At 43.3% G+C, this 25,803-nt stretch overlaps 1 protein-coding gene across 3 annotated transcripts; it reads right to left on the bottom strand.

Annotated features, from left to right (window-relative positions):
• Positions 1–5,245: 5,245 nt before the first annotated feature.
• WDR4 (WDR4 tRNA N7-guanosine methyltransferase non-catalytic subunit) lies at positions 5,246–25,775 on the bottom strand (the record flags this gene model as incomplete). 3 transcript variants are annotated; one of them, XM_082330829.1, is made up of 12 exons in its annotated part: positions 5,246–6,198; positions 8,734–8,803; positions 9,717–9,900; positions 11,424–11,488; positions 16,741–16,839; positions 18,193–18,253; positions 21,364–21,476; positions 21,792–21,948; positions 23,438–23,683; positions 24,191–24,337; positions 25,070–25,132; positions 25,651–25,759. In XM_082330829.1, the coding sequence occupies 12 exons, from the start codon at positions 25,701–25,703 to the stop codon at positions 6,023–6,025; spliced, it is 1,434 nt and encodes a 477-aa protein (XP_082186955.1). In that variant the 3' UTR covers positions 5,246–6,022. The 3 variants fall into 3 exon arrangements, with proteins under 3 accessions (XP_082186955.1, XP_082186956.1, XP_082186957.1); XM_082330830.1 differs by having other exon boundaries at positions 23,480–23,683; XM_082330831.1 differs by lacking the exon at positions 23,438–23,683 and having other exon boundaries at positions 25,651–25,775.
• Between the last annotated feature and the right edge of the window lie 28 nt (positions 25,776–25,803).

Below are 25,803 nucleotides of genomic sequence, written 5' to 3'. Positions count from 1 at the left end.
TGAATTAAAAGTTGAATTAAACAATCAACAGTACCTAACTTCCATATCCAATGAACATCAGTCCCCCAGGCTTTTAACAAACTCTTACCAAAAGTCACTGAGACTCAAGGCTGTAAGTACCAATGAGAAAATGGAGGGTAGCTGCTCCCAGATGTTAAAGTTAGGCACTCAGGAACACCTGCCTTATGCATGCGCAAACACATCCATTATCCCTATTAACAGAAAAGGAACAGGGGAAAAAAAATACAGTATTAAAAGAAATACATTGCTGGTTCTGTGATCTGCCTTGAACAAAACACGAGGTCACACAACACATTCGTCACCTGCGTAATGGTTACTCACAGCTGTGGTCCAGCCTCTGGGGCACACGTAGCCAGGGTAGCCCAGTTCGCAGATGAGCTCTGATGGATTTTAGCTGTTAACCCCTGCAGGATGCGGTGGCCGTACAGCACAGGCTCGCAGCGCGTCACACGCTGCACAAGACTGGCGCAATCACCATTGGTGGTGAGGTGCACGTGCCCACGTGCTGGCCACGCTGTCCCCAGAACTGGCCACAAGCCGTGCCACTGCTGCTTGAGGACCTCAGCACTGGAAGGGGGCTTGTGCTCCAAGGTGCCCAGGAGACGAACCGCCACTGCCGCAGCCCTTGCCGGGGTGGGTGACTCAGCCTGAAGCAAAGGATGGTGCCAGGGAGAAAAGCAAAGACAAAACCAACCATAGCGCAGAGCAAAAAGCCCGAGCGTTCTCATTTTGAGTGGCAGGGGTGGAAATCAGCGGGCCTGCGGGCTGCTGCTGGGCCGTGCTCCGCGCCCTGCTCCTCCGCTCCAAGCGGCCACGTGCCAGGTCAGTCGGCACCCACCTGCTGCCCGCAGGTGCCTACAGGTGTGCCCCCAGCCACAGCCTTCACGTGCAGGTCCTGGCCTTCTGCAGGGACATTTCAGCTCCTTGCAGCCCTGGTTTATCCCTCAGCTGCTCCTTTGCCTTCCAGAGTCACGTTAGTCCCCAAGAGGTTTTTTTCCCCCCACAGAATTTCTACTCCGCCCTTGACCTGACTGAGGGAAGGGGATGTGCAGAAGGTCACTGGGTAAAAAAGTGCTGATGTGGGTTATCAAGCAATGACCCACTTCAGGAGTGGAAGAGCCTTGACTTCTAGTTCTTGCAGGACTTTCCAGAACCCCGTGTTCAGAGGTTCACGGTAACTTGTGCGAACACATTGGAAATCGAGATCTGTCGGCCTCTACAGCCATTCAATTGTCTAGCAATTTTTCTTTCCAGCCTCTGCACCTACAACTATTGACAAATCATGTCCCCCCTGTTTCTTCTATTTGCAAGCCACCACGCTCAGCTGAGTCATCCTGGCCTCGTTCACACCACATCACCAGGACTGATGGCAGCAGGGACAACCAGTAAGAGTTAAGCCCATACGGCTTTTCCTTTTCAGATCAAAGCACTTCATACAAAATATTCCAGCAGAGAGCAACGAAAGCTGAAGCAGACTTTGGAGTGTATCAAAATTGGCATCAACTTTTTATTAGCCTGAGGTCAAAGCAACTGCATTGTATCGAGATTTTTTTTTTTTTTTTTTAAGGAAAGGAACATCTTTGTTTACAGACATTTCTGTTTATAGAGTAAATTTGCTTTTGAAGTTTTGTTAAAAATATAAGGATTGTTCTAAAGCATGCTACTAGGCTGCATTTGATTAGGATTCCTTCCTGCTACGACAGATAAAAGATCACTGTTCAACCATGTGTTGCTGAAGGGGTTTCAGTGAAATCCCAGCAATGGAGGTAGGAAGCATGTTTCGGTTTAAAATGCCGAGGAAAAGAAACTCAGTATTGCTTCAACTTTTTCCTTACCTGCATTTTTAAAGGCTCCTTGGATTGTCAGTGCCCAGGAGAGAAGCAGGGGAGTCGCAAAATCACCACAAATAAGTCTAGCACAGTGTAGGGTGAACTTACGTGGCCTACAAATACCCCTTGCAATGGTTTGAGGGTTCAGTTCTGCTATAAAAATACACCCTAGTTGACCCATCCCTTTTGCTAGGCACACATACATGCTTCGGTTCAAGTTCAGAAAATAAACATAAGCAAGTGACATCAGGTTTAACCACTAGAAACAAATAGTTCAAATACCAGGGAGAGAGGAGTGTTGTCTCACTCTTTGTAGCAGTGCTGTTCACTCCTTTTTAATGATCTGCATGTGTCTAACTGTTTTCCATTCAAGGTGCAGGCACACTACAGTGGATTTAGACCTTCCAGCAAGTTTCCTTCCTTTGATTGCTTTTCACAGACCCCTTCAAAGCAGTCCACAGATGCACACGGCCTCACAACTTAAGCTCAGGAACTGCTGCATGCAGAAAAGGGAACACGAAATGGAATAGGAAAAGAAAGGAAAGTTTGCAGGAAAAAGAACAAAAAGGCCTGAATCGTCTGCCAGATATCACATCTCACATCACTCCCACACGCCACAATCTGTCATGAGTTCAAGCGTTGGAAGAAATTTTGGGTTTCTTCCAGGACAGCAGGCAGGGCGAGGATCACAAGAGCACCCCACAGCCAGTGAGGATCACTGCCAAGGTCTATCCCACGCTGAGAAAATAGCTGGGGAAAAGTATCCCTCAGGGATAGGAATTGCCAACATGGCAGTCTCTTATCCTTTAGAGGTATAACAATACCGACGTTCATGCCAAAATCCCATATAGGATCTGCAACCAACCCACTGAAAGCAGTTATCACCGTCTTCCTCAAAAGACTTTCCTCCTCTATGAGTAAATAGTTTTGCTTAGGCACACAGACTTGTAACGCTCAACATCAAAGCTGCTAAAGAGAAGGTAGGGTTGGGCAGAAACGTCCGTCGTGAGCAGGAGTGTCACAGAGGGCAGCAGGCCTGCCCTGTCAGCCCCTGCAGGAAAGCCCCACGGCTCATGGGCTCCAGCATCCCTGCAACTCTTCAATGCTCAGATAAGAGCATCAGCAGCAATTCTTGGGACCAGCCCTCATTATCTCAGATGACTTGGCTAAAATAATGGTTTGATGACAGAAAAAAACAAGACCTGCCTTTGGCTCATGCCACCACTTCAGAAACAGTATTATCTCTTGACATGCAGAAATGATCCAATACAGACTCCTGCTACAGACTCAAATTCCTTCAAAAATTTTGCGGTTTGCTACATGTATCAGCAGGCTTCATGCTGAGTAAAGAATCGTTTCTTCATCAACAGCCAGCAAAAGGAGCTTTTTCCTCCTGTCCTGCCTAGTTGACAAGCAGCGCGAGTACTGGCCTGTGTTTGGTAAGACGATACTACTGAATCTGTGCACGACCAACCTCCTCACCTGAACAGTCACAAAGCTACACCCTGGGCTGGAGACTCCTTAATTGCTTCCCCAACTGCTTTCCCTAGAGCCCCCTCTTAAATTATGAATACAAGAACTGCAAAGTTTAATAGCCACCATCATACAGCAGGTATCCCGGTCTCCAAGTCACCATTCCCAGCCATGACATCAAGCACTTCAGATGGCAATTTCTCATCCTTTCTTGAAGACCAAGAAAAATGTGCATCACCAGTGTTGTACTACTGTATTTACCGCTCCAGATACAATCAAACTGTTTCATCTCACACATGCAACTGTCCTTCAGAAGACTGAAATTACAGGGTTTTGTAATCCTAGCTTCTATTCAGCGTGGGATGTAGGCAAAATACCAGGAAGCTTGCCTACCTGCTGTTGAGCTCTATTACTGACATTCAACATCTTCCACTGGAGAAGGGGAGGCTACAAACTGTCAGCAAACCAAGCACCTGGGCCTCACGTCTGCATCTGAGCTCTACGTTTAAGCCTTTTACCACATTTCCAACCTAAATACAGGAAAGCATTTGCTCCATTTATATGACATCACATATGTACACATACACAATGATGCACTGCAGAAATAGTTACTTCTAATAGAGCGTAGCTAAGGACAGACACCACCTTCGAGAGCAGAGAGGGCAACGCGCGTACGAGAACGTGATCCTCGCCAGTCAACAGTACAAATCAAGAAACCCAAGCCAGCTCCTAGGAACTGGCAAGGACTCCACATAGCACAAGAGCCTTGAGGCACCTGGGGTGCTCAGACAGTAACCCCCCGCTAAGGCTGGGTCTCCAAGCTAGGCCAGCTCTTTGCCATGAAAGGCAGTGAGCCACTCCACCAGGCCAGCCTGGTGGTTCAGGCACTCTCTTGAAAGACAGAAAAACACATCAGCTCAAAAGTCTTTGCCCCAGGTTATGTAAAAGTCAGGTCCATTTATCTCAGCGGACCCTCTAATAGAAGGGTCATTGTACCTGACGGGGTAAATCTCCTTGTCAAGCCCAAACATATCTACCTACCACGTTCTCCTTTGTCCAAGACCCAGCGTAATCCAGGAGCATTCGATTGATTTGGTGATACCCAAACACGATGCTTCAGACCCCTGGTATGCAGATATTGGACAAAGGGGGATGAATTGCTACACGAGACCATAATCTTTGTGGACGCAACACTGCATTCTTATGTCATGTAACTGTACACACAGTAGAAGCTACTTCACATTTTATGCATGCCAAGGCAGCTCCTGCCAGAATTGAGGCTTTTAACCAGAACAGACAATACTACTCTTGAGACTTCACAATTTTTGTCCAAAGAGACCTTTGCCAAGGCAGAAGGTTCTTTACGTAAAAGGAATCACCAAAAGAAATCAGACCCTGGAGGTGAAGGACTGGCTCTGTTCTAATGCATGCAGTGCTCTGTCCTTAAGGAGGCACTTCCAGACAGAAGAAACACAAAAATCCACATGACATCCTACAGCATGAGAGAGACTCGTGGCCCCTGGGACACACAAGAAGGACAAGACTGCAATTTTGAGCAGACATAAGCAGCAAGTTCTGCTTCACTGCTGAATACCCGATATTCTTAAAACAAGCTGCATCTCAACAATGTCTTACACATTAGCCTAACTAAAATTTGAGTGCAAAATTTTTAAGTGTCCAGATACTCCAAAGAGGACAGCTACATAAAGAGACCTAAAGGACTATTCATGGTTCATAGGCTCATTCTGAATACTTTTAATGGATTGTACAGATTTCTACACCTGGTTTTATGAAATACATTATATTCCATACAGACATGATGCCATCTGGTAGATGAATGCATATCTTCTGCCCCATGATGAAGCGACAAGTGATCCCATAAGGCTCTCACTGGTAACTTTTCAGAAAGATGTATTTCTTGGCTAATTGCAACATTAAAGAGTTCTTGTTGAAAGAAGCAGAATGCACTCCAAGTTTTGCTCATAGGCCTCTCAAATCATTCTCACAGACACACTAGGATCATATTGCAATAGAAGGATCTTCCAATAACACAAAGTTGACTGACACATTTTACTTTTACTTTCCAGTGTATAAAATCTATTTTTGCACTTCTTCCTATAGAAATATGCCACAAGTAAGAAGCGATGGATTGGAAGCTAGGCAGAATCTCTACCATATAAACTGAAGGTAAAGGGTAAAAACAGAGATGGTGAAGTCTCAGCTAAAACCTTTCATATACAGCAAGAATTTTGCTATATTCCCTCTCTCATAGCCAGGTACACTAAGTTAGTTACATTAACTAACGGACATTTAAAAAGTTAAAAGCAAACCAAAAGAAACAAACAAAAAACCCACATCAACTTTAATCAGTGCATTTCCACCTGAAGAAGAAAGCCTGAACACAGTAGGCAAAAAGAAAATCCTGTTTCAAGGAAAATACCATCTCCAATATTCATATATCATGCATTAGAGATTACTAGGACTGAACCGCTAACACTTGTATGCTGCTAGAAGCTTAGGCATGTTATAAATGCATTATCTGCTGCAAGCAGGATATTGTCATATCAGGCTACCTGAAAACCTGAATCTGAATAAAAGTTTAAATCAGTCTTCTTCTATAATTCATTTTATATTTAAAAACAGTCCGCAGTCAGATCCGTTCCTTTCAGCAAGGCAGAAGTTGCAAGCTAACAACAGGGTCATAGCAATGATTCTTCAGTCTTCATCTTTTTTGTTTGTCCATTCGAACTACGTTGCAGATCCTGCCTTTTCTTTTTCTGCTGTAACCTTTCCTCTTTCCTCTGTAGGAAGGCAGTCATGTTATCAAATGAAACCTTGTAGAGACTGCTGTAGTGGCTCTCAGCGCCAACAAACCCTGCAATTGTGCAAAGAAAGAACACAACACGAGTGTTAATTCCCCTGGTGGTTTCACCAATTACTTCCTGTTTTGTAATTCTAGATAATGGCATTTCAACGCATTTAGTGTGGTCCTATCCACTTCATTAAATATCAGCATTTACACTGTGTAAGCCTGATTTGTGTTGGTAAGCATCTGTCCTGCATTCACACAGCCAAGCATAGCCTCCATTTTTAGGCTAAAAAATTCACACAGAGGCAAGCACCTGACATTGAAGCAAAGAGGGCACAGAGATCTCTTTACGTGTTGGACACTTGCAGACTTCAAGACTTCTGTTTTTAAAATAACTGCTGTTGCAACTTATTGCCAGACACCCCACTGGAGTTGTTCCCCAAGACCTAAGCACTGCAAAGGGTATATGCTACTTAACTGTGTTTAGCTGACTTGTCTCCTAGAGTATTAACTTAAAAGAAGCCCAAAGAAGCAGACTTCAAACAATGATGTCCTCCAGCACATACACATTTCTAAATATTCACTCTGATAGTTCTGTTACACTGTCTGTGAATTCAGCGTAATACTCATCACACCATGTCCAAGACTAAGTTACATGAGTTTAACAGGGAACTAACTACTATCCAAAAACCCCCAATCAAATTGTTTCTGTACAGAATACAGAATGAGATTAGCTGGCTAGGTCCACATTCCTAAAAATTGTTAGAGTGGTTCCTGACAAAGCCAGTTACTTCTACTTCTCTCTGTATTCCTACCTTTTCCCACTTCCAAAAATTCTTGATCTTAAAGGGCAAATGCAAGGAAATCCAGTATTTGCTAGGGTCTGGTCCTGAAGCTAGTGTGCTACTCCACAGTAATGTACATACTGCATCCCCTTGTTTCTTGGTAGACAAACAAAGCAACTTTCCCTTGCTGGTACTCAGCAAAGCACACGCTTTTACTTTTGAGGGTCTCACATTCACATAGTAACCAATTTATTGGCCTTTGCCCTGGGAAAAATTGCATGCTGTCAGTTTGAATATCCATGCTACACTCGATCAGTCTGCACTAAATTTTGCTCTATCTTTTTCTGGGATCAGTTATAACAGAATGTCAAACTGTTCAATGTGTACTTCAAGATTGACCTATGCATCTTAAATCCTACAGGATCAGCAATCAGGCGAAACAAGTTTAGAAAAGGACAATATGCAGGCATTAAGACTGGGTTTAAACAATATAATGATCACCTTTTTTTAGAAGAACTACGTTCTCAAGCACTAATTATGCACTGGAACAAATGCTCATCAAGTGAGCCTCCCCTTACTAATTAACAATAATAGACCCCATCATCTGAGCAGTCCTCCTACCCCAGCTGCAGGCGCAGCCGGCTACTGTGCATCACAGTAATTTGCTACAATGGCTAATTATGCTCAGAACCTCTTCCCCTGCCTGCTCTTTTTACTTCTCTGTTGCTCATTTTCACTCAGACCTCATACTTCTAATTATCTGCCTGGCCGTAACTATCAAGTCTGCAACATCTACATGCAAGCACTCTCCCTTCCAAACTTCCTCTTAGGTTTCAAAGACTGTACCAACTTAATGACCAACTTAATGACAGCTACACCCTAAGCCATCCAATACTAGATATAAAGGAGACTTTACATTAGACTGCACATTCCTGCAACTCTTCCATCTTTACGTATGGCCACCAAGAACAGACCGAAAGGCCAGTGGGGACTGTAACACCTTTTTTTAAGGAAGGTTCCCAGTCTCCCAGCAAAGTACAGGAGAGAAACTGCAATTAATCAACTCTCAATACGTAACAAGACATCCACTAGCACATGCCTCCACCCTTCTCTACCTTGCAGCCACCACTGCCATAATTTCAGCTTCTAAAGAAAGTTGGGTGGTTTTTAAATACAAAAAACCCTGGAAACATAGGGTGCTTCTGAACTAGTAAACCATGTATTATTTTTCAGCCAGAGACTGGGGGTGGGGCACAAATCAAGAACAAAATGAACCAGCCCTGATACCAATCAATTTCATCCATGATACTATCCAGGGTCACACCCTCCAGCCACAGCAAGCTCCACGTAATCTGCCTTGCCAAGGTGGACCCGAATGGCCCGTCTTTACAGCAAAGCTGCTCCTCCCATGACTATTCCATTCTTACTATCTCCACTGTACTTCTGATAAAGTGTCACGCCCAGCTAAGAGACAAGACGACAAAAACAGTATTCGCTATCGCAGCAGTTAAGACAGACTCCAGCAGCTCTGTCACAGGGTGTTTAGATACATCCCTGTGATAAGGTGTCTATGTAAAACAGTTATAATGCTACAATTCAGATCTAAATACTTACATCATTTTATGATAACAGTAACCTGAACACACTTCATGATCTACACTAACTTCCATACCAGATGGAGTAATGAAACAGAAAACTGAAAGATTAACCAACTTTAACAGCCAGCTGAACTGACCCAAACTCTGATCTTGCTCCTAAATCTTATGCTTTAGCTTTAAAAATTGCATTTCCTGGGCCTTTAGGCCAAGTTTCTCACCTTCAAACACTGTCCAGTTGTCCTGAAGATACTTTGACATCTTCTGTAATCCTTTGTCTTCAGTTACAGCCTGGGAAAAGAAGGAACATTGCATGATATTTTGGGAAGAAAAAACAATCTCATGTTTCACAGCACACTGAAAAATGCAACAGCTCTCAGACAAGTACAGTGAAAGGAGAGTAAGTGTAAGCCCTCCATGATCTCTTTTAGGCTCCTTTTTTCTAGGACTGCTATAGAAAGCTGGCCTGAGATTAGGCGTCCTGCTGTGGAAGCTTAGCAGCTTGAAGAAAATGGATTCCCACTTACTAATCTGTGAGGAAAAGGAATATCACAAGGAACATGTAAGAGTCAAAGAACATACTTAGAAGTTTCACTTAAAACCACTTCACAGCTATACCATAATTAGCTGGGGACTTACAAGGATAACAAGTGAGTTTCCAGTCATTTAATAAGCTATTACAGACAAATTGATAGTACATCCCTCGAATTTGACTTCCTGTTGTCAGTGAAAAAAAAAAAAAAAAAATCCCCTTAATGCTCCCAGACTGCCTTGTCCCCCAAAGGATCTCTCAGAGGCAGGCACAGTGCAGGCTGTGTGGAAAACACTCCTAAGCAAACCACAAAGCGATTTTGTTGGTTTTGTTTGTTTGGTTTTTAAATAATCAAGTGTAGCACACATAAAGCACAGGCAATGGTTTAAAGTACGGAGTGCAACCTCTGACAATCACTCTGCTTGATTCTGCTATACCCGATGTTAGCTTTACCAGAGAATAGACTGGTATTCATAACAAGCTCTCAGCAGCTTTGCATTATACCCAGGTGAGAAGCAGAACGAGATGTCTGTCTATGACTTGTACTCCATCTCAAGACATAGATAAAGAAGTGTGCCATTTAGCTTTCATGGAACATAGTTTACTTCATTTTTGTTATGGCCTCAAGACAACACAAAACATTCAGGATGTCAGTGTAACAAAAGTGTCTACCTTCCACTGTCCATCACATGGTCTGTACAACTGAAGAGGAGCTTCATTGTCTTCCAGCAAAATCCATAGATCTCCTGTTTCTTCAAATGCAATGTCCCAACATTTATGTTCCAAAGAGATTTGCTGTCTGTAAACTAGCTGCTGGGCAATGGCGTCAAGCTGAAAGACGTAGACTGTGGGAATACTTTTGAGAGGAAAAACTTAATTACCATTATTACCAAATCCACCTACAGCCGTCACTTGTACAGCAAACTACAAACACCCACTCTAATTCCAAGTGGAGCTAAAGCAAAGTCATGAGGAATTACAAAAAATACTCCAGCATTTCAAGTGCAGTTTGCTTACATGATCTGAGGCAGAAGCTGTAAACACCTAACACGACAAATGGCTTTTCAAGTGTTACATGAAAGAAAAGGTAGTAAAGGGAATTTCATATGGATTGCTAAGGATTTATGTAAGGAATGTTGCATCATACCACACTGGCCTACAGGGCTTCACTTGAAGGAATATGTAGCCGAGCACCAGGCAAAATAAAACAGGAAAGGAATTACATGCCGGGGAGGGGAGGAGGGAATGAGAGGGCCAGGAAACCTTGACAGGCTGAAGAACAGGATTCCGGCACTGCACTCGTCTCCGCCTCCCCCATCAGCACTCACTCCTCTAACAGCCACAGCCTCTACGTGCGGAGCTTCCTAACCTCCCTCAGACAGGTCCCCAGCGTGCCAGGCAGGACACCTCAGCTCCCTCCTGAGGGGCCTACCAGCTCCACATGACAGCACCGTTTAGAAACACCGGGCTGCGGAGCTGGAAATAAAAGCCTGACGCAGAGCACGGCACGGCCCCTGGGCTAAGTGACATGGGCACAGCCCTCGGATGACATGGCTTCTCCTTCCAGGGCCAGTTTGGATGCCCATGCAGAAGGCGTGATGGGAAGCAGCTAAGGCTTCTCGCTCTGGTGAAGAGCGAGTCCACTGAGGGGAGAGATTGCTGATTTCACTGTACAAGGCAGCTCTGGCCATCTCTTCCTTTCCTGTTGGCAAGCTTTTGTCACGAAGAACAGCTTCCTCAGCAGGCTTAAGGTGCTGTGGAAAGAGAGGGGAAGAGGGCTTGTCCATCCCCACAAGACACTTCCCCACCAGTTGGATCTGTAAGGTTCCTCAGTGCTTAGGCCCTTCAGCTCCCGAATGCTCTCTCCTTATGCAAACACATGCATTTGAACTCCAAAGTCAGCATTGCCGCTCCACAGTTTTAAAGTGAAGCAACGTTGTGGTTTTAAACAGAATGGCCGAACCCATTTACAGGAGCAGAATATGGTAACAGGAGTTTGGCTGCTCCATCGCCACAGCACCCTGAACAAAACAGGACCCAAAACACACAGTTAGGCACAGTGATTTAGGGAGACATCCTGAGCACCGAGCGGGGCCCTCGTGCATCCTAGCCTTGCGTCTCCTCCCATGAGGGAAAGGCATCACAAAATCTGCAAAATTTAACTAAAATGGCTAATCCTCACACTCACCCCTGCACTCAGACCAAGTACAGTAAGGACTCAGAAGCTCCCTATGAGGCCACAGGCATGCCTGGGACGCTTGGAGATCCACAGGACCAAGTACTGCAGGCTAGGGGAAAGTCGGGACAACCAACAGGGAAAACTGCTCTTGCCTTCGCAGGAGCTGTGATGATTTTAGCCATTATTCCATTTATTCTTACCAGTCACACAGAATGGCAACATAACCACCTTGACAGCAGTAGGTTATTCTTGACACAGGGTATTTCTATTAGGAAAAGAAAAAGAAATGTTCCTGTAAGTTAAGACCATTTATGGGCAGAAAATTCACATTCCATTTCATGTCTTAGCCTTTAAAATTTAGCAGATGTCTTAATTTACAGCAAGTGAAGCAAAATAATTACCTTTAAGCGGCCGTCAAGTATATTTTTGTACCAGCATTTGCTGTTTTATGAAGTTTTCCACACTTCTCCCTTCACAGCCATCCAAACAGAGATCAAATGTAAACGTTTTAGTGAACTACTCTTAACAGACAAACTAACAGATGAAGGGAAAGTACACCACCTGCAAACATTGTCTCTTGTAACGCTAATGGCAAAAACATCAACATTAAGCCTGCTCAGCCAGGGTATCACACTAGCAGCTTACAGATTATAAACACAAGCCATTAGCTGCTGTTATGTTTGTTAAAAAAAACAAACAAACAAAAAAAAGCAAACAAAAAAGAGAAGATAGTGATGCATCGCTAATATCCTTGCTGCGTTGTCTCTTTTTTTCAACTTGTGTCTGGGTGAAGCCATACCACTTTACAGCAAATATGTTCTGAAGAACAAGGCAAGACTGCCTGAGGCCATTGTCCTCATTAAAAACTAACCAAACAAACATCCCACACCCAACAACAAACCCCACACCACACTCCTAATTTAGAAGATATATAGTTTTATTCGGGAGAGAATCAGAAAAATACCTTTGCTGCACAAACCATACTGCTTGAAACACATAACAACTGATTTGAGGCTCCTTGAGTGGGAAGTAAGAACTTGGGAGGAGCAAAGACACTGCAAGAAGATGCCCTAGGGTACTTTTTCAAAAGTAGCTGTTATATAACGTGAAAAGACGAAACTGCAAAGGCAAAAGGCTCGTTCTCAAGTATATTTTATAAGTAGCGATAACACCAGCACTTCTGATTAATAAAACCTTCCTACTAGAGAAGCAGTGAGTTACTCCCTTCAGGGCAGGGAAAATACATCTTCTTGACACTCTGTTGGCAGAATTCAGATGCATCCTCAAGTCCTCTTTCCTTTTGCCTCCTTTTCAGCCTTCACCTCTTTCCCTAACACGACACTGGTCACTGGACAGAACCTCTGGTTCACCAGGTTAAGCTGAATTTGGGTGTAACCATGGGGTTTTACCCTTTGAGCTACCAGCTGATGTACAGGCATTGTCAGGGTGCGTGTTTCAGAATTTTGCAATCAATGTAAGAAAGCAAAACAAGCTGTACAGCTTCCAAACATTCAAGTCAGCAAGTTTAATACCAGAAGCTAACTATTTTGTCAACAGTACATAATGCAACTACTAAAAGATAAACCAACTGCAGGAAAGAAAGTTAAGTAATGGTATAAATATAGCTGAAAACCAGCGTTACACAGTGCATCTCCAGCACATGAGAAAAAACATAAAATCCATTGCGTGATACAACCTCATGGCGGGGGAAGCAAGAAGAACAGCATGCACACACTTTTCACTCACATACTCAATTGCCTCTTTGGACTGAAGAGGAGCACTTTATCAAAAGGATGATATCTTTCAGAGCTCTTGGGAACAGAGGGGACTAATCTCTTGCTACTCTGCAGAAACACAAAGATGTTGGTCCATATTTAGCATTGGGACCCACGACCCCTGTTTAACACAGACATAAAAAATGCCTACAGTTCCAAATACCGGGGTAGGATGAATGGGCTGAATCAGAAAGGTTCTCTCTAGCTAATACGTCTAAATGTAGTTATTGCAGCATGGAGCCATTTACACCACAGCTTTAGCATAGAACTGACAGCTCCTATCGTAAACCACCAGTGGTTCTTTAGACATTTAAGGGAACAAGCCAAGAGATACATGTATTAAAAAGCCACAAAACTGTGATGTTTATTTCTAATAACAAAGCTCTGCCTCTCTGCCTGTCTCATGACAAACATGCAGGGCAAGTGCAGCGATGGGAAGTGCCCACCTACGCAGCTGAAGGCCTTTGTCGGAGAGACAAAGGGTTCTGTGAACTTGGAAGTATGCAGCAGCTCTCCCCAACCCTCACTGGGGGAGGGAGGAGGAGGCTTTCTTGATTTGAACCAAGTGTTATTCACAGCTGGACAAAGACAAGAAAATGCATGTTCTTTGCAAGCTCTTTCCTCTCCATGCGTGGAGAAGTTAACAATCAGCAAAATGAATGCAAGCCCCAGAGTAGTATCTTGCTCAAGGACAAGCCTATGAAATCAGTTAACTTAAAGAAGAGCTACAAGAACAGTCTGTGATAAACAGATGTTCACTTGATACTCTCTGAACTTATTCAGCATCTATATGACACTGTTATCAGCCTGCCAACACCTTAAAATTAACTTTTGCTATCATCTGTGAGAAGAGGTGACCCTATGAAAAAATAATATACTGGAGCACTGGGGTAGAGTGGTGCAATTCATGTTCTGGACTTTAAACAAGCTTCTGCTGTCAAGAGGATCAGATGAGGTGAAAGCTCCGAAGCAGGAAAAATATTTATGTAGCACTACAAAATTAGAGAATTACTCCCATTCTAGTGGGAAAGTAAACTGAGGATCTGCAACCCATCAGCTGAAACCAAGGCTACACTGCTCAAACACACTCCTACGTTCCCGAAACACATATATTCATCATCTGCCAAGCAAAATAAGCCCATATTTATGTGCTCACATGACCCACTATTACTGATGATTCCACTGTCATTGTGCTTCGAGTTGTGTTCCAAGCTTCAGTGCATTCACAGTGGTTATCAATGGTAACAATGAAATGCAACGTGAAAGAAAAGAAAACACACTTCTATCCCCATCTGATCTTTGGTTGCCAGAGTCATTTGCAGACAGTGTGCTAGTTAGAACCTACAAAGTGCTGACTCGAGAGATTGTTCCCTTAAATTCAGACTATAAATGTCACACTAGGTTGTGAAGATGATCTCTGATACCCCTGGCTGCACAGCACAACTAAATACTACCACCAGACGTCATCTCTGGCATTTCTAGCACTCTGATGCCAGCAAAACACAAGTCTCCTTTCCCCTTTGGTCCTGTTGGCCATTGAGACATTAATTGTTCTGAAAGAAGTACATACTGACAGCTGTGTAGCAATACAGCACAAAGGTGGCAATGCACTGCATTAAGGTTTAAATCTGTCATTTATCTGTCTGTAATCACTGGAACACTGCCTGATTGCTCTTCCAAGTATGCACGAACTCTGGAAGTCAACTGAGTTTTCTGCACCCCTCAAGCATTGTATAAATTTAGTGTCATCAGAGACATATTTTAAAATGCTTGTAAGAGTGGGCAGTAAGCAGAATTTCACAGATTCAAGGAAGAAGTCAGCCCGAAGCTTCCAAGATTACTGTTAGGAGACAGATATGGCAATGGATAAAAGAGCTGCAAAACACTGCAGGAACACAGTTCATTAACTGCTGTGTTACATTCCTTAACCCACACTTTGTGGGTTTTCCCTTTCTGTCATGGCTTACGCACGCCGAGGTAAAGCAGCTCAACAGAGACACCTCAAACAGTCAAAGGGCACCCCAAATTTCTACTGAGAGACTCCATCAGCATAAAGAGCATCCTGTGGAAGGGACTTTATCACGTGTGTTAGGAGACAAGGCAAGTATTACTAAACTACATTCAAAAGCCTTCAAAAACATTCTAAGAGAGTTTGAGATTATTTTTTAAATCAGTTCAGGCTTGCAGCAACAAGTTTTTTTCCTCTAACATTTGTTAGTTTATCCAATGCTACATTCAAGGTTTATTATATAGTTTAATACTATTTTTTGATAAACTTGTTTATAAGCAACAGTTAGGATTCAGTGTGAGATCAAGCACTGTTAATTTACATGCAAGCTATCTTACTAAATGCTAAGACAGTCTAAGCAACAAGTAGCACTTTGGAAATTGATAATAGGATTCCCCACTTCACAGCTAGTTGCTTCCTAGTCCTGAATGACCCAATAAAGCTAGAAGGCAAGGTATTTTAAAATAAAACCATTCTTCCCTCCAAAAGAAATGCCTTGCAACATTACTGCAGACATGGATTCAATTGCTATCAAACCACTTTGTTTCAACAAACATTAGCTACTTCTGAACACAAAGATAAAATACTTTCCCACTAACAAGATCAGGCCAGATGCACATGGACAGCAAAGAATCTCCGAGATCCCCAGGAATGGCTCCTGACTGCTGGGAGAGGCCGAGCACATCACACTTCGACAAGCCAAAACCACAACAAAACACAAGGGAGGAAAGACAGAACTTTTCAATTTGATTTCAGCCTGGATACGAATTCTGCAGTGGATTTGCCTCAAGAGCCATGCACGGCTACAGGCTTCCCAGTCACCTAACAACTGGGAGACCGCTGTGGTCTTCAGAGAAAGAAGCGTGTTTAGGGATTCACATGAAAAACACACCCAGCAGGATGGGTGGTGAGATGAACAACCCTTAAACGACCCAACAGATTAGCAGCTGGCTTAATATCATGTACACAGCAGGGACAAGAACAAGTGCTGTTTCACTGCTAATAGGTCGTGTGCCAATTCACATGACAAGAACAAAGCCAGAGATCAAGTACTACCAGAACCGCTGCTCACATCAGATTAGCATCCTAAATCATGGTAGCACCCCAAACATGTATGCATGACACCACTCGTGTACAGGCTGCAAGCTAAGGAGAGCTCCTGGGGTATTCAGTTTTCACATAGGACTCGTACATTTTAATTTTGGACACTGCCCAGCTTCAGAACAACCCAAAGGAACAAGCCCAGTGTTTTCATTCCACAGGGCAGTACTATTGCAGGTGACTGGTTACAAATGTTACACAGCTGCTTTTTGCTCAGATAAACTGCAACTTTAACACTTGAAATTCTACTCATTTTAAAAAATGGGTGAATTTTTAGATCTTTCCAGTGTTACAAGATATTTTCTGGCTAAGAGACTAAGCCACCTGTGTTTTTGGAAAAAATTTCAAGTGAAGGCTTTGTCCAGTGTGCAGAACTTGTATTGGGGAAGAATTATAAACAGCTTCTTTTGGTCACTGTTTGGCACTTTTTAGAAATGCACACAAGATGCAGGAATGGATTTCAGGGACTTTCTTCCTTTTCTGAAATCCCAGGCTATTATAACAGTTTCTAGGTCTCATACAACTTCCAAACCCACCAACAGAAGGGAGGCACTCCTAACAAAAAGCAACAAACACGTTTGAGAGTCACAAGGATCAGGAGCATTGCAAAAGCACTGACACACATGGGCGTACCTGGTCAGTTTTGGTTGTCTCAGGCCCACAGATGCTACTTAGATGACAGCAGTACACTTCTTCGCCACTTTTGTACTCCCAAAGTCTCAGAGTCGAGTCCTGGACAGTCGGAAGCAAACAAAAGTCTATTACTAACAGCACCTCAGGCAAAGAGAGGCCACTGGTGGCCTTCAGCTAAATCCTATTTCCCTGAAGAGCTTCCCACAGAAGCTGCTAAACAGTCACTTAGTTAAGACTTCAAATTGCAGATAAAGCACTTTAATTAACATAATTTTCCCCCTCCATTCTAAATTATTCAATCACGCTAACTTTAATTCTCCTTTTGAAGTGGTAATTGGGTAGCTGGAGGAGTACATTTCAAGTCTGTCTCAAATAGCACAGTAATACACGTGCTCAGCATTTTAATGGCAATTCTTTCAGGTTGCCCTTCTCCGCCCGTACTCTTGTTATCACCCAAATTTCTCATTTGATTTAGTAACCTCCTGGAGAGAAGCTAAATACCTCTCTGGAAAAACAGAGTCATCAAAGAGCATTTGCTAAGAATGAAATACAGCCACACACAGCACTAACACTAGAGTTGCTTAAAGAATTAGAGGAACGAGAGACAAGAGCCTTAGGGAAACAAGAACAGCAGCTGAAACCAAATGCTAAGAATTACTATGATCTTCACATCTTCACAGAAAACATTATTTGTTTCCTACACAGTTTTGGTAGTCTGGGAAACAGAATATAGTTTCCCTTCTTTTAGGCCAACTCCGTCTACTCACTCTGTACAGGTCTGGCATGACAGCAGGATGTCATCGACTTAAGAAAAGGGCTGGGGGGAGGGAAAGGAGGGAGCACTCGCTTCTTCAGTCCTCATCCAAGCATTGTGTAGCACTGCACTGCAATCTCTACACAACAGGCACTGGACGTACTATGAGGACATACAGACAAGGACACAACTCAGAACAAGTCTCACAGGGGAAAGCAAGTGGGAGGGTGTAGAGGGAACAATTTTCTCATCTTAAAAGCTCTTAAAAAAAAAATCTGTCATTCTAAGGCCATTCATTCTCAAGACATCCATTATCATGGCAGGCTGGCATAATACCCATTCGCTTCAAAGTTTTTTAATAGCCCAATGATTAAAGTTTGTCTGTGCTCCGAAGTAAGAGTTAATGATTAAGAAATACTGAGGACTTTGCGATTTCTCCATCCCAAAGATCTTAATAAGAAGCTAGCCTTGCTGTAAACACAGTAAACGGCTCTTATATGATCTAGCAATAGAGTGGCTGAACACTGAACAGAAAGCCGAGAAAGGGGGTGGAAGGAGGGAGAGAGAGGGTATGCTGTAAACCATGAGAGATCATTCCAAGTATCCCAAGAAACTTGGGGGAAACACAAGCAAACAATGGTTTTAAAATCTAAATTTTCAAGAAAAATACTTTTTTTTGAAGAAATTGCAATACATACCCCAGAAGCTGACAACATCAGATCAGGATAGTTGGGTATTACAAGTATTTTGCTTACAAACCTAAAGGGAAAGTAGTCAGAAGTTGAACTCTCTTGCATGACACTCTGGTCTTTAAACACACAGTAAGAGAAAACACCAGTTTTAAAGAGAACCTTATAATAAACAGATTCTCCACATCAAGCTAATTAGGAGGAAGAAAAAAATATGTCTACAGTACTTAATATAGCATATATATTACACAAACTACTGACTTTCTACTTAATAAAAAGAAATATTTCCCCATCTGCACTCAAGGAATTCTATTGACTTCCTCCCGACTGAGAACATTGCCATTTAGACCAAAATATGCCAATGGAGACAGATTTACTCAGGTAGCATGTTCCCCTTCCTCAACTCATGATGCAGGTGAAAAACATGAATCAACAGATGCTTTTAAAACACAACAACAGTGATGACTCAGCTTGCAGAGTACCACATCTCTCCCATCACATTTGGGGATCACTCAAAAGCAATCTTATTTTAAAACAAGCACGTGGCAATTTACCAACAGTGTCTACATTCAGCCAGAAACCTTGTTTTTCGTAAGTATGTAATACTGGTGTGTCTACCATGACTTGTCTTTACTGAGCAACGAGGACCTGAACTTCTGAAATCCATTATTATCTTAGAGCTCAGCAACTTAAAACACAGCGGCCTGAGCAGAACATTATCTGAGTGGGACAGTCTTGCCTTTGAAAATGGGGATAAGTTTGAGGCCATTAAAAAAAGAAAGAGAAAAAAAAAATAGAAGGAAGAGATTTGGTCACTGTAATACAAACTTTCATGACAAAGCAGTAATGGCAGGTACGTGCAGGCATAATAGATCCAGCAAGAATCACCGTGCATCCCATTGAAAGAAGAAAATCCAGGAGCATGAAACAAGACAATTATAGTTGCTTCATGTAATCCTTTGCTTATTCATTCCTAATTTAAAAATTTAATTTTTAAATATTTAAATATTTAAAAATTTAATTTTTAAATATATTTCAATCAATTTACACTAAGTGCCTTTCCACTCTACAGCCACTAATGAACTCTTTATGCAGATGCAAGTTCTATTCATTAGAAAGTACAACTGTGTACACAGTAGGTGGAAACATCAGACATGGCTCTGTAAATATGCTATAGAAACTGACCTGATCAAAGACTACTCAGATCTTTAACATGAGTAGTCTTTTGCTTTTATACTATGCCAATTCTACACAGGTTAGACTACCAAATGATGTTATTAAAATCAGACACTCTAAATTAATGTGTCCTAAACGCTCTATTAAAACACTTCGGTGGGCAAGTTTAGATAGGTTGCTACCCCTATCTCAAGTTGCCCAGTCACACTGTCTTTCTTTAACTCTTGTTTCTGACACAGTGCATTGTCTGCACCATGTTGCATCATCTTATTGAAGAACGTGCCTGGAAGGGTGTTGTTATGCCCAAGTAACTCAGCGGCCAGACAAGCAGAATTACGTGCATTCTCCACCTTATGCAGGGTCAGCTCTTCTCTGCTACCTTGTCACTGTGGACTTCAAAAATGTAGCAGTGGCCACACAAAAAACAAACAAACAAAAACTTGTACAACTCCCCTACCCTACCCAAAAACCCTAACAACTGACAACAACAACAAACTCCAAAATCCCACAAAAAACACGCAGAGGTGGAAGGCAAAGCCAAGAGACTTTGAAAATACCACAACTGATAGACATTTTAAGCAGCAAAATGTAGAGGGAAAAGTCTTTTAGAAGTCTATTTGCTACCTGAGTCTTCTTCATGGGAAAAGGACTACTGAGAAGAAAAGGGAAAGTACAGTCCCTCCTGTAGGCTGAAAAGGAAGTCTTGATAAACTGGCTAGAAGACAACGCCTATTCCTATACCAAAAGAACTACTGGTCTCCTAGCAAGTCAGAGCACACCTGAATCACATCAGTATAGCTAGCAGGTTGCTTTGCTGCCTTCCGCTCTTCAGATCACTGTAATTAGCAGGACCTTCACTTCAGGATGGAGGAGAAAGGAAGGGAAAGATCATCCTTCCTGTTTTTATGCAGAGCGAACCCTGCATTTTACTAGACTTAGTAACACAGCGGTACCTCATCTTTCTACAGGGACACCCCTATGATCCACCTTCCACAGATCCTTCTACTTGCCTAAGTGTACTTGCCCATGGCAACAGAACCCATCTCAAGAAAAACACCAGGTCCCTTTTCTCAGCTACATGAAGCACAAAGCTCAAGAAGTGTGATTCCTTGAATCTATTTTATGGGACCATTTTGCAGCCTCTAGCTCACTGCAGTCTAATATCCAGGCAGAAAGAGTGCTCTGTCCTTCCTGTTGGGTTTTTTTGTATTACCACAGAACCTCCAAGTCTGAGCTCTGCACCGAGATGCCATTCTGTTCAAGCCACAAAGACTTCGTAAGACTTCCCTTCCTAAGACTAAGGTAGCCTCCATCCTGAACTAATACTCTCCAGGCTCTGGAGTCTCTTGTGGCCAGCAGGTCAAGGGAGGTGATTCTGCCCTTCTACTCCACTCCGGTGAGACCCCACCTGGATGCCAGCTCTGGAGCCCTCAGCACAGGAAAGGCATGGACCTGTTGGAGTGGGTCCAGAGCAGGGCCACAAAAACAATGAGAGGGCTGGAGCACCTCTCCTATGAGGAAAGGCTGAAAGAGCTGGGGTTATTCAGCCTGAAGAAGAAAAGGCTCTGGGGAGACATTATAGCAGCCTTCCAGCAATTAGAGGGGGCCTATAAAAAAGATGGGGACAGACTTTTTAGCAGGGCCTGTTGCAATAGAACAAGGGGTAATGGTTTTAAACTAAAAGAGGGTAGATTCAGACTGGATATAAGGAAGAAATTTTTTACAATGAGGGTGGTGAAACACTGGAACAGGTTGCCCAGAGAGGTGGCAGATGCCCCATCCCTGGAAACATTCAAGGTCAGGCTGGATGGGGCTCTGAGCAACCTGATCAAGTTGAAAATGTCCCTGCTTATTGCAGGGTGGATGGACTAGATGACCTTTAAAGGTTCCTTCCAACCCAAACCATCCCATGATTAGATCTAGCTGTTGTTTAATATGATTTGAGATCACTTCATCCACTGAGGCACAGTGAAGAGCTGCACACGATGCACACAATGAACTTACTCTGTGTGTCCCAGACAATAGGATACAATATTATAAGGTGCCTTTGTCAAGCTGACTCTGATCTTCTCATCTCTGTCTGCAGTTATGATATACCGGTCATCAGGACTCAGTGCCTGTTGGTAAAGGGAGAGTTTTAGTGCCCAGTAGTTCAATGCTTGTTTTCATATAATTCTTCTCGACTGGGAGAAAAAATGATAAGAAGTAGACTATCTGTTTCTCCTGACTCTGAATGGCAGGTGCAAACATTAAGCCACACTTTCCCACTGACAATGGAAGAATAAATCTTAATGACAGTAACTTTTTCACTCACTAATACAAGCGACACTGAAAAAAGAACTCCCAGATCTGAGACAAGAGCAACAAAGAAAGACCCAAACACAAGCAGGAATGCAGGTTTGTACACTAACTACACGGAGGCACGTACTTACCACATCCAATAGCAGAGACAAGTGACCCAGCTCAAGTTTTCCATCTGCTTGGGGTTCTGTTATTGAGTAAGAATAGACATCACCAGACTTGTCTGCAACCAGAATCTTATCCTCTGCAGCTGTAATAATCAGGGAAGTGCATCTCCTGCTCACAGACCTGAAAGAAAAACGGCACAGTTTGAACAGCTCTGGATGGCAGCTTCAGCAAGTCTGGATTCAGACCCAGTTAAACCGACCAAGAGACTGGACAAAAAGCTCTCAGATGCAACATTCTAGAAATAGCAGCAATGAGAATAATGTTAAGGGAGGGTATGGGGCCAAAATACCACTTTTGAGACCTATTACATGACTGAACTATGTAATAGCAAACACATGGGGGGGTGGGAGAAAAAAAAAAGAGACCATTAAAGCTGCAAGCCTGTGTTTTGTTTAGGTACTTTCTCAACTGAGCATTTTGCCTAGGCAGCCTGCCAGTACTCTAAAGAAAGCTGGTAGGCTTTCTTGCACTCTTCATCACAAAAATACAAGTTAAACACGTAGAAAAGAGAAGACAAGGTAGGAGTTCTTCTAGTAAAAGTCCTTTGCAGCAACACATCTAAAAACTGTGTTGAAACTACCTCTCCAGCTGCCACTTCATACTGTAAAAGGAAGCCCTTCCTTGGAAGCCTCAAGGACTTTTCCTCCTCGCATCCAGAGTCAGAGAGCCACAGGCTCAGGGTACCTTGTTCAGGCAAAGCCCTGAACTTGAACTCTGACTTTCCCTCATCATCTGCCAGTTTCTTAATAGTTCCAGTTGCCAGTGTAGCAGGTAATGGTTTTCTTACAACTTTTCAGAAAAATGTAAGGACCATATATGTCAGAAAACAAGTTTTAAAAAAGGTTTAATCACTTAGTCTGGAGAATGCATCTGCAACTTAACAGCTATTGTTATTACTGTTATTCTTTTCTTTTCACAACACCTCTTTTCCAAACTACTCTATGTCCTGTGTGTTAACATAGCACTGTGAACACTGGGGATCATAGGGAATGCACATTTCTGTTCACCTATTCTGAAATTTTGTGACCATCTGGAGTCAAAAGAACAATATACTGTACTTCAGGTAGGAAGACAGAAATGCTAACACTTTTTAGTGACTGTTTAAAGGAACACCGTAACAATGGGAGAACGCATAGGACAAGAATGGCTGCTAACACATTGCAGGCTCAGGCAGCACAGTTTCAAAACAGGCTACCTTGCCAACAAGAAAAAGTCTTGCTACAAGTTCTTTGTACTGCCTTTGATCTTAAAACACAAAGATTCAAAAGTTCCCCTTGTCTGAAATGAACTGACTACAAAAGCTAGCACTGCGTGAAACCTTTTATACAGCTTGCCACAAAACGTTGACGCAAGTTACATAGCTCAACTTTGGCATTCGTTTTTTCATGCAGACACCCTTTTGCCTGTATTCCCAGTTTCCTAAAAGGAGGTAGCGACGTTCCTAAAAAATCTAGCTGTGGTCCTAGTTGATCTTTTAGCAGAAAACTGAAACATCAAACAATTATCCAATGGCATATTATGGGCAAGACATACAGGTCAGGGCAGCAGGCAAGACAGAATGCAGAATGAACAGAATTTGCCATTTCTGGTTTTGTCAGTGATTACTTACTCACTACAACATTGGTTAACCCACCAAAGGTCCATCATGTACCCTGCATACACAGCCAAGCTGACAGAGACTCCATTTTGTTTTGCAACCAGGGCCTCACATTTGTCAGAGACCACCAGAAGCAGAGACATCACATGCTGAGGTACTTTCTCAGGAAGTCCTTCGTGGTCCTCTTTTTTACAGACAATTGTCACAAGCAGCAGCAGAAAACTTGTAACTGGAGGACCTCTGGTGGACAGCTGCAGACTGTTTTCTCAAGAGGACCATATTATGGAAGGGAAACAGTGGGCAGCATCTCTAAAGATATGCTTTTAAGAAAGTTCACAACTCCCCCAAAACAACATCTCCTCCAAATCAACAGAAACTGACAGTGTACTCACTAAATTGCTCAGTATCACTCTTACAAGCCCAACCGTAGCATTCACTAGCAATGGGTATAGTTTCGGTTCTTAAAGATACAAATACTGTCTTTTGGAATAAGAAAAAAAGTTATCATTTCCTTGGCCAATGATATAAACATCTGCACTCCCATTCTTGGTGTGGGGCATACCACACATCACTTCTTGATAAATATCTTTGAATTCCCAAGAACATCAAATTTGTCTGAGCAAGTACAAGGGGAAAAAAAAAAAAAAAAAAAAAGGAAGCTTAGTGCTAACAAATGGCAACATCCCAAGTACTACTATTTTATAACTGTAAATTAATCAGCCACAACTCCACAACAAAGTGACGTGCAACATCCTGCTTCCTTACCTGATGCTAACACATTCCCAGGCAGGCTTTGTATGGAACAGAATCAGACGTTTGCTGTCATCTGTTAAGGCAAAATACTCTCCTGATGGGGAGAAGGCAAAAGCTAGGATGTCATCACTTCCTTTATCAGTTGGTTTTCCATCCTGCCTAATAGAGAGAAGGGGAACAACTGTTCACAACCTGAGAGTTACTGAACTCCTTAAGAAGAGAAGGTTGTTCTCACACCACCAAGGAGGAACATGAAGAAAAAAGTACAATGCTAAAAGTTGTACCTGTGCTTAAAATGTTGAGCCAGCTTGAACATTAATGCAAAGAAAAAAAGCCAAGAAAAATGAAACTGATATAAGGTCTAAGCCTGTATCATTACCTGCTTAAAAAAAACACACCAGGTTTTGTGCTAGCAGATCCTGATACAAATTTAGGGGAAAACAGTAAAACTGGCTACAGGTAAAACAATGTCCAGTGGCTGAATTTAAACTAAGATTTTTTGGGGTTTTGATATCTCATGACTTAAAGAGTAGACCTGAAGGGGGAGTTACATAACTGGTTTGTGGGGTTTTTTTCTGCATTGGATGGTCTAATAAAAAATGCAATATTTTTCCATAAATGTCTTGACCAAGAAGAGTCATACAGAATCACTGATTATAATACTGGTGTTTCTCTTAAAAAAAAAAAAAAAAGTGTACAGTCTCCCCTCTGAGATGAAACATAAAAAAAAAATACATACATATCTCCATCAGGGTTAGCAAAAGCAACCTAGCTATCACCTGATCAAGGAGTCATCCCATGATTTTCTTTTATTACCTTCACTGCCACATAACCTCAGGAGGAGACGCACCCTCTAGGAAAACAGCAGATTGCCTAAGCAGATTTTCTCACCCTTTATTTCCCACGGTCTTCTTCTCCGCATTGACACAATCGTACACGAAGAGACTATCATCACTGCAAATAAAAAACAACAGACTGAGAACACTGGAACCAGAACCACCGCGAACTTTACTACGACGAGTGTCAACTCTTCTGTAACGTGCTATTATTTGGTGGTTATTTGCACAACTGACCCCTGTTCTCGAGAAACCACCCCTGCGAAATGGGCCCCCAAAGCGCTACGGATGCGGTAGGGGTTTAAGACCCCGCGCTGTACGCACATGCCGAAAAAAATACAGCGTGGTCTGGTGGCAAAGTAACTGTGATGGCGTATTTTCGTCAGGCCGCACGTATTTGTCACTAGCGTTTGCCCCGTTGCTCGCATGCCAGCGGCGCGCAGCTGCTGGCGCACGGTCGCGCCAGGAGGCCGTTCAGACTGGAAAGCGTCAAGGCGATGCTCAGTGACGCAAAGCGCACCCCTGGAGCGCCCGAAGGCCCGCGCCCGGCCCCGCAGGGCTCCCCCGCAAGCCAGCAGCGGAGCGGGCCGAGCCTCCCGCGCCTCCCCGGCGGGCAGGCCCCGGCCCCGCGCTCACCCGGGCTCCCTGTGCCGCGCCGCCAGGAGCCGGCTGCCGCCGCCGGCGGCCATCAGCGCCCCGCGGAGCGCAAGCGCCGGCCTGGGACCGGGGCTGCGCCCCCCGCCGCCGCCGCCGCCCTCCATCCGTCAACACCGCCACGTGCGCTCCGCG

Source organism: Platalea leucorodia (genome assembly GCF_965183815.1).
Source record: "Platalea leucorodia genome assembly, chromosome: 2".
NCBI lineage: Eukaryota > Metazoa > Chordata > Aves > Pelecaniformes > Threskiornithidae > Platalea > Platalea leucorodia.
The sequence above is the reverse complement of the archived record's forward strand: the minus strand, read 5'-3'. Positions and strand labels throughout refer to the sequence as shown.